At 41.1% G+C, this 9456-nt stretch overlaps 1 protein-coding gene across 1 annotated transcript in view; it reads right to left on the bottom strand.

Moving 5' to 3' along the window:
* Positions 1 to 3193: 3193 nt before the first annotated feature.
* PEX7 (peroxisomal biogenesis factor 7) overlaps positions 3194 to 9456 on the bottom strand; it is a 41228-nt gene continuing 34965 nt past the window's right edge. The window contains exon 10 of the mRNA XM_030945697.1: positions 3194 to 5844. Coding sequence (XP_030801557.1) covers positions 5776 to 5844 — 69 coding nt within the window. The 3' untranslated portion in view covers positions 3194 to 5775. The remainder of the gene's footprint in view (positions 5845 to 9456) is intronic.

Genomic DNA, 9456 nt, shown 5'->3' with positions numbered 1-9456 from the left:
CCTGCCCGCGCCCGGCCCCGCCGCCGGGCCCCCGGCTCTGCCGCCCGCCCGCCCGGCCACCCGCCGCGGCGGCGGCGGCGCGGGGGGACGGCGAGGAGCGGAGGCAGGGGGCGGGAGGAGGCAGGACGCGCTCCCGGCAGGGCGGCCGCCGCCCCCGACGTGTCCCCCCCGCGCCGCCCCCAGCGTGTCTCCCCTCCTATCCGCGTCCCCTCCCCGCCCCCGGTGTGTCCCCACGCCATCCCCGGTGTGTCTGCGTCGCCGCTCTCGGTGTCCCCCATCCGGCTGCCCCCGCCCCCCGTGTTTCCAGGTTCGTCCCGCGGTGTCCCCCGGAGCACGCCCGGCTCAGCGGGGATGGGAAGCCTCCCGCTGTCCGCAAACCCTCCCGACCCCGCTCGGGTGCAGCACGGGAGCGGGCACTGAGGTGCTTTCCGTGCCGGGAAAGCCGCGGGGCGCCCTCAGCTCCGCAGCCGAGTGCCACCGGCCCGAAAATAATGTGTAAGGGCCGTAGGAAGCCCCAGGTCTCCCGGAGCGGGGAGATCAGTGAAGGTCCGCAAATTCCCAAGCAGGGAGTACCGCTTTTCCTATTCTCCATAAGTATACGGCCTCCCGGGAAAAAGCATCTACCGAGCCTGCCGGCAGCATCCCTCCCACTGCCCCCCTGCTGCCTCGGCTTATCGGGCTGCGAACGGCAGAAACGGGGACCGCTGCTAAGAAAAGCAGGGAGAATCGGGTTCTATCAGAGGGAATTGCCTTGAGAAGTCACCAAAAGCTGGTAGTCACACAGCTTTTAAAAGTGATGTTTTAAAGCCTGGTAAAGCTTAAAAAAGCTGGTCGCTTTTCTCGACTTTACAGATGAAAGTTTTAACAGGAGATGGCAATAGACCATATCGACTCTAAGGAAAAGGCAACGCAAAAGCAGTTCTCTTGGGCAGCCTGTCCCCTTTACCACTCTCCTGCAGTGTCAGGCAACACAAGGGAAGGAAAAACTATAATTTTATTCAGAGCTACCTTATAATCATCCATCGATTTCTCTCATCAGGACAGGCAGGGTAAAGGAGATAGGGCAAGGCTTATAAAATGAAACGAGGTGCATTGAGTGTCTGAAGATGAAAACTGGTAAGCCAGGAAAAGAAACCGTAGGTACTGGAGGCCAAGCCTGGTTTCAGAACCCACTGGAGAAAAGTGCCAATACATTTACATCAGCCTCTATTTGGACTCACCCCAAGCCCACATGCAACAAAATTTAATGAAAAGTGTGGATCACCTTGACAGTGTTTGCACATGGGATAAAAACAACTCCTTCGGCCAGGTAAGTGCAGATGGAAAAAAATCAGACTGTTCTTTCTGGAAACACTGTAGTAATTTGGACTATACCAGAGTGTATCCTCTGGCAGAAACAATTTTGTCACCTCACCAGTGAAATTATCACTAGAGAAGTGAATCTCTGACACTACAGAATATCAGGTTGAAAAACTGCTTTGGGGGCTAAATAGTTCCTTGACTGAAACACAAAAACAAATGCATCAGAAACAAAAATTTTAATAGACTATTTCATTTGTAAGGACTGTAGAATGATCATCCTAGCCCAACTGCCTGTCCAATTCAGGGCTGAGCAGAAATTAAATCATGTTGTTAAGGGTATTTTCCAAAAGCCTCTTAAACACTGACAAGCTTGGGACATCAACCACCTCTCTAGGAAGTCTGTTGGTGTTTGAATGCCTGCTTAGTAAAGAAATACTTCTGAAGGTCCAGTCTAAACCTCCTCTGGTGCATCTTTGAACCATTCCCACACATCTTATCACTTGAGTCCCAAGGGGAAGAGATCAGCAGCTCCCTATCCTCTTGCCCTCCTTGGGAAGCATCAGAAAGTGATGATGTTTCCTCTCAGTCTCCTTTGCTCAAACTAGACAAGCCCAAAGCCCTCAGCCTCTCCTCACAGGACATGCCTTCCAGCCCTCTCACCAGCTTTGAGGTACACTTCTGGATGCATTGAAGGAACTTCACATCCTCCTTAAATTGTGGGGCCCAGAACTAAATGGAGAACTCAAAGAGCAGCTGCACCAATGCTCAATTTGGAAAGTCAAGTGTTCCAAGTGCCAAATCCTATCTTTTGGAACTCACCTGTGCTATAAGGGCAGCTTCTCTTGCAATCTCTCTCATGGTACTCCTAATTTTGTCTATAGACAGGAAAGGGAGGTGGAGAGGAAGCTGTTGTCCCTTGCCAAGCCACCCTTTTCTCAACATGGATGGAGGCCAGGTTCAGTACTAGTCTCCCACTGCCTCTCCACCACTCCACAGTCACACAAAGTGTTCTCCTGCTCTTCACTGGGGAGGAATTGAATAAAGCAACAGGGAGATATTATCAGACGGGACACTGCAGTGAAGGAACTTTCCCCACACTGGCTGTTCATGTGTCCAGAGGGAACAGTGGCTGCTCAGTTCATACACTGACTCTGTTTAAATTTTGGCCTGGCAGTGGGGCAGGTCATAGCAATGAATGGCTCTGTGGTTCCTTACCCTAATGAGATGATTATGATACCTTAACTCTTGTTGTTTAAAGGAAATTAGGCTCAGTTCTGCATTTCACCTAGCTACAATGACACAGGTGAGAGGAAAACAAAAAATGCAGCAAATTGGTGTCTTGCTAAGGGCATTGATTTTTTATAACGGCTTCTTGGATGAAAATGTTCAAGACCACTATAAAATGTTCAATGGAAAATTTGCCTTAATTAGAGTCTAATGCAACCATCAGGTCTATCAGGGAAGAACTGTGTAGAGTTGTATCCATTCCCCATTGCATGACCCTGAGCACAGCTGAGCAGTACTACTGAAAGGCACAGTACAGCCTGCTTATGCAGCAAAATTTGAGGCCAGCACTGTACTTGGCTAGAAGAAAGAGATCACTTCATCACTGACATATACTCTGCACAAGCAGACACAAAGAATAATTTGAAATAGCTTTCCTTTATGAAAATGAATATCTGATGGGGCACACAGCTAGGAAAAGTTGCATAAAGTATGGTCTCTACCAGTACAGGGGAACAATGTGACCATCACCCAGTATTCATACATTAAATAAACCATGGTTATGATATTCTTCTTAGAAGATACTCTCAGTATCTTTCACAGCATTTACTTTTTGAACAACATTTCTTAATTGGGGAAGTGAACACAAGAGTATAGCCAAAGATACTGTGTGCAATTAATTTAATAGCATTATAGAACAACAAATTCATGCCTTTAGAACTTGATTAATCAATATGTTTCTTAAACCAAAGAGAAACCCAGACTTAAATAAAACAAAATATTTCACAGGAGCAAGTTTGAAAGCAGAAAACATTACACGTTTTAGATTGTTGTTGTTGTTAACTGTTTCAGTAAATGAAAAAAAAGATTGGAAGCTAGTATTTTGGTCATAAAATAAGTATTTTTTTCAAAACAACTATAGCAAATATTCCCTGAGAATTAAGAATCAGCAACAACTATTGCCAAATTGTTTTTTCTGTTACAGTGCAGAAATGTTACAGCACATTCTCGCCATTCAAAGATCACACAGCAAGATTAAAGGCCACAGTTTTTATTTACTATGTGCATCTTCTGGATGTGCTCATCTTTCAAGAGAAATAAATCCGGATACAGCAACCCTCAGCATTGAAGCTAACCAGGACATGAAGGGAGAGAAGGCAGTTGAGGAAAGATTTAATCCATGTGCTGAGTGTGCATGTTCAGAATTCCTAATTTTTCCCCCTGCACTAGGTTTTCTACATTTTCCCTTCCAACTGATAGGCTATGGCAGCATTCTGGAATAACCCACTCTCCCTGTCCCCCCAGAAACATGCATATAAAATACACACCTGCCATCAAAATGTTCCACTCAGATAAGCAACTAGTAATCAAAGCAGAAAAGGGAGATAAAACAGAAGAGTGGAGGAACTATTGAAGTTGAAATAATCAATTTTAATGCCTAAAATTAGATTTTATGGCCCATGGTACTGCTGAAAGCTGCATGCAGCACAGCTTTATTTTGCATTATTCCTCAGCACACAGAATTAAAGTGCATTAAAAGGTTCGGATTTGGTACAGCACACTGTATAAAAAAAGATAAAATCTATTTTTTGTTATTAATTCAACTCAAAAAGATGTCAGTCCAGGGGCAGTTTGCATTTGACCAAGAAAAATGCAGGATCCAAATGGGATCCAAATTGCCATGTTGTAGAAGAAAGTTTCTTCCTGTCCAGCCCTATATACCCCATCAATATATGCATGTTTCCCTGTGGCTACCTGTTAGTTCCCTGGCTCTTTCTCCAAGATAGATCAATCAGTCTTTCCTTACAATTTGCAGGTCTTAGCTCAGCTGAATTCTTTCCTTCTTTGCTTCAAAGCACCCAGCAGATCTGGCAGTGTCTGCTATTGGCTGATCTATGAGTGCTACAACCCAGAAGGGTAAAGCATTTATTAACACCACTATGAAAACCTGGCCAGAGATCTGCAAAGACCCAACCTGCAAAGAGTCTTTTGATGGTAGTGGTAGTTGAGATGGGCTAACAGCATAAAGGAGACAGTTTTAAGAAGGTAAAAAAAGATGGCTAGCAGGAAACAAGGAAAGAAGGCTAACACATACCAATGAGTGCTGCAATCCTAAAACACTATTCAGAGATGTTTGGATAAACATAATATCTGAACATCTCTACTTGCCCCAGAAAACTTAGATGGAAGTATCAGCATGTGGGCTGAGGGGTCAAACTGGGAAGGCAAAGTATTCAACATAGCTAGAACATGTTGTGCATATTGTAGTGACTGCAATAGTTTGGCCATGCTGGATCTGCTATGCTTGTATCACACAACTAATCTGCATGTATATAGGTCAACTGGTCTGGACATCACTTCTCACTTTGGCCAGGCTGTCAGAAGTCCTGAAACACTGGATTTATGGCCACTTTCCACTTCTATTTCTTGCAAGAGCTTTCTAAGTGAAAATAGAAGACAAGTCTAATAGAAGAGATGGTTGCCCTATCTCCAAATCTTGAGGATTATGATCCAATTAGTTTTGTATATATTTCCATTTTTCATAACCATTTTCTCTATTATCAGAGTATCTTTCTACATAACGTCATCAACTGTTTTACTCAAAGAGATACAAAGGAAAAATATATGAAAATCACCTTTACTATCTTTGTGAAGCGGCAATCAAAAAGGTCAAACAAATCAACTGGCTACAAACTATGACATTTACTGTCGATCAAGAGTAAATGCATCATATTGCAAAAGAAAATAATGCAACATGACTCACAGCAAAACATAAATGCATCTGGGTGATACAAACTTCAGTTGACATTACAGTACTTTACAGTAAAAAGCCTTTATTTTCTTTTCTTTTCTTTTCCTTTCCTTTCTTTTCTTTTCTACAGTGACATCTCAAAACACGCTGCCAGTTTTTTTTAATCTTTATAAGGACAAGAAGATTCAGGCCTCTGCTCTCACCATTAGCCAGACAGATCACAAACTCATGTTGGTTATTCTGTTCTGAAGACACCACTGATATCTGCTATGGCCACTCTTCAGCCTCTGAGGAGCTGTGGAACATTTTGCTACTCAAGTACTACCTGCACAGTAAACTCAGCCCTGAAGTCTCCACATGCTCAAGTGCACAACACTCCATTCAAGAAGTTCTACTTATAAAGAGATACTGAGATTAGTGACACTGTTGACACTTTAGCACAAGTCTGGTTGTGGCAGAGAGAGAAAGGTTCCTGGCGTGTCAGATCATCTTCTCTTCTAAACAGGAACTGCCAGACATGATGGAGTATAGATCTTGACTAGTTCGTCCCAAGCACAGTCCACCACCTACAAAGCAAACAGAATCTATTTAGGTCCTTCACAAGTGTCATTTTTACAAAAACCATAGGGAACTTAATGCATACTGTGAATTTAGTATCAGTTGGTACTCTGACTTAGCATGCTTCTAAATTATAAAATAACTAAATTGGTTTTGGTTTGGGTTTTTTTTTTTTAACTTTACTGAAAAATATGAAAATTAACAACCTCCTATTTGTCATACTCCTCATGAGGAAACCAGGGAAACCTTTGGGTTTCAATTGATTGTTCCAAATAGGCAAAAAAATATAACTGAAAATTAAATTAAGGAAGGACACACAGAAGTCCAGACCCTGCCGTGTTTCTTCCCTTTGCAGAGTCATAGGATCCTTTCACCATAATATCTAAACATTTTATGACCAAATCTGAAAAATCTTCTTATACTTGCAGATACAGAAATTTGTTATAGACATTTTCCTAATGTCTAGTGCTGAGGAATGGAAAATCAAAAGAGTTCAACAAAATTATACAGGAAGTTTCCTGAAGAATTAAGCCAGAATTTCAGTCTCATGCTTGATAAGCCATGAGGTCACCGTCAATTGTTGAGAAGAGAGATGTGTACTTGCTGGTCATTGGGATTTGGGGGCCATAGTGTTGTTTCAAGCACTACCTAGACCCACACTAGTCTAATAAGAAGTGGTGCCACTTGTGACAAAGGCAACTTAAAACACAGTGACTGATTTGAGTATAACCACAACTTCTCTGAATTCATCAGCCCACGCTCTATTCTAGATGAAGGCTTGAACTTAAAACCAGAAACCCAGAAGGTTAACCTGAGTTTGTAGTGTTTAAAGATCTTAATAAATAACAAGACTTCAAGGAAAAAGACTACAGAATGCTTTAGGTTTGAAAATAAATTGAAAATGCACTTCAGAGTCTGTAACAAAGTGAAAGGGTTAACCACACTGACAATGACTCAAGAAGATGACCTATGTATGATATATATTCATGAAATATTGTAGGAGACAAGAAGGCAAATGGAAGAAAGAGGAGAGCTAAAGAGAAAAACCTGAGGGGGTCCACAAATAAATGCCAGCAAATCTGGCTGAAACCATATTGCATTATCTTTACAATGTCATTTCCAGTTGGGATTACAAAAGATACAGTATTGGATCCTCTGCACAACAAGCTTCCTTCTGCAGCAGCCTGCAATTCCTGTTCTCTTCTGGAGCCAGAATGAACAGCTGCACACTAAAAATTTGGAAATCCAACTACAGTATTTGATTTCAGACTATAATTAGCCCATTTTGTGTTTACTATACTGCACTATTATTCATCTTCATTGCTTCCTTAGCTGGTTCTACTTAGTTATTTGAAGTGCTTTCCATATACATCTAAATGGGTCAAAAAAACTCTTGACAATATGTCTGTCTATTCATACGATATAATAGAGCTTTCTGTAGCATAATGTTCTTTCTGCTGCATTGCAGTCTCTCAAATCATACCAAAAAGAAAATTTGAGTTTTCCACTAAATGCTGGCAATCATATAAACTGCAGGTTTTTTACTATTCTCCACAGCTACAGATCAATGTTCCATAGGCAATACTTTCTATTTTTGTAAAGAAACAAGAAACAAAAATAACATTTGGAAAAAATCCCATGGGAATTCCCACCTGTTATCAATGTAATTAACATCCCTGAAATTGCCTCTGAACAAATTTAGTTATAAAACCATTTAATCTAGCAACACTAAAAATAAACAGGGGATATTAAAAGAGTTTGAAAAGGATCACATGCGATAAGTTGCCCAACTCATTGACTTAATGATACCATGTGAAAGGAGAAAACATAGTCAGCCAACAAGAGGAAAACAAAAGCTACAGTAAGTAACAGTGAATCAAGTTCTCCTGTGCAGCAGGAAGTGTATAAGGAAATACTGATACCAGAAACCTTGATGAAAATACACATGTGAACAGAACACAGGTATCTGTGGGAAACTGGGACACTGCAGCATGGCAGAACATTAAAAAATGAATGACATTTCCATTTCTCCTTACTTTCCCCAAAATGCAGGCAAGACTGTCAGAGAAAGGGGCAACTGTAAGCTAGGAGTGCTGCAGCCAGCATTTTTTGATGGAGAGTGCCACGTGCCCCTTTGCTGTAGCTCAGAGATTGTCACTGCCTCAGATACAAGTGACTAAGATGAATCCTAAGATGAAGAGAAGGACTTCATGCAGCAACTGCATCTGTTTACAAAATGTCTTCTCCCTGCATTTTGCCTTTTATCTTGTGACCTGTCTTATACAGTGGTCTTACATCAGTTGTATGACAGCTGTGTGCCTTTCCCCAGAAGAGGACAGTGTGGGATATTGAACGTAAGTGCTTTAAAAATATTTAGAAATGTCAGTTCTCCATAAAAATATGACCATTTTTAATACATACTTCAAATCACTTTAGGCTTTTTTAAAAAATAAACTAAATGGTACCCATCTAAATATTAAAATAGAGGTAGAAATTTCATTGGGATGAAGGCCTCATCCAGCACACCACAGTAAATAAATACAGCATACAAAAAGGGGCAAGTTCCTGGAGTTTATGTTTTGATCAATGAGATGATGTAACTGACAGGTGAAGAAAGTCCTCCTGTGGTGAGATGAAGACAAAGGAAAACTGAAAATGGACTCACACTTGATTTGCACACTTGATAAAAATCCCTCCATTAGGAGCAAGAAGGGATGGAAGTTTGTCGTCCTGTAAAAAATGTCTGCTATCTTGGGGACAAATTTCACTCTGATATTCAAACAAATCTCACTGATTTCAGTTTTTAGAGGGTGCATGGTTTGTTTGGGTTGTTGAACTGTATAAATTGCAATATCATTATAATATTGACTATTTTGCATGGTATATTTTGTGTATCATGCAACTTTCACTATCATTTATGAATACCCTTGTAACTATAGAATGCAGTTTTACTATAGAAACTTTTAACTATTGAATAGCAGGGAAAAGCAGAATAATTAGAGCTTAATGGTAAAACAAGAATATTCTTTGTTGCACCGACTGCTAAACTATATCAAGAAATAGCACAAATAGAAGAAGCATTCTAAGCCTGGTAATTTTCATTGTAACAAAAGCTACATGGAACAAAGGCAGTCTAACAAAATGACATTTATTAATTGTCTTTAATGCTTTTATTTCAGTAGCAAAGTTATGACACCAGCATATACACTAAAGGTACTATACTGTTGTTACTGCAGAATAAATATCTTGCCAATTTATCTGCCAGCAAAAATACAAAAACAAGTCCAAAAAATGGGGATTACTGTATTTCTCTTCAAGTAAAGCCAGAAAAGCAAGCAAAGAAACAAAGAAACTGCAGTCATCCCAGAAAGCTAATTGCTTGACTATAAAATCACAGTTCAACTCAGCTAAAACAGCTACCCTGCATTTTATTGAAATGTTTATCCTTGTCCCAGAGTATAACAATGTTTTTCACCAACTGATTTAATACTGACATCCATTCATTTATCAGAGCCATTTCCATTGACTCACTAACTGATTTACTCCCTTGACAGGCCCTCTGTTTCCTATTCATCACAATCATCTTGCCTTGCAATAGACTTAGACCTTTTCCAGCACCC

Source organism: Camarhynchus parvulus, chromosome 3 (assembly GCF_901933205.1).
Source record: "Camarhynchus parvulus chromosome 3, STF_HiC, whole genome shotgun sequence".
In the NCBI taxonomy this organism is placed as follows: domain Eukaryota; kingdom Metazoa; phylum Chordata; class Aves; order Passeriformes; family Thraupidae; genus Camarhynchus; species Camarhynchus parvulus.
This window is presented reverse-complemented; position numbering and strand designations above follow the sequence as displayed.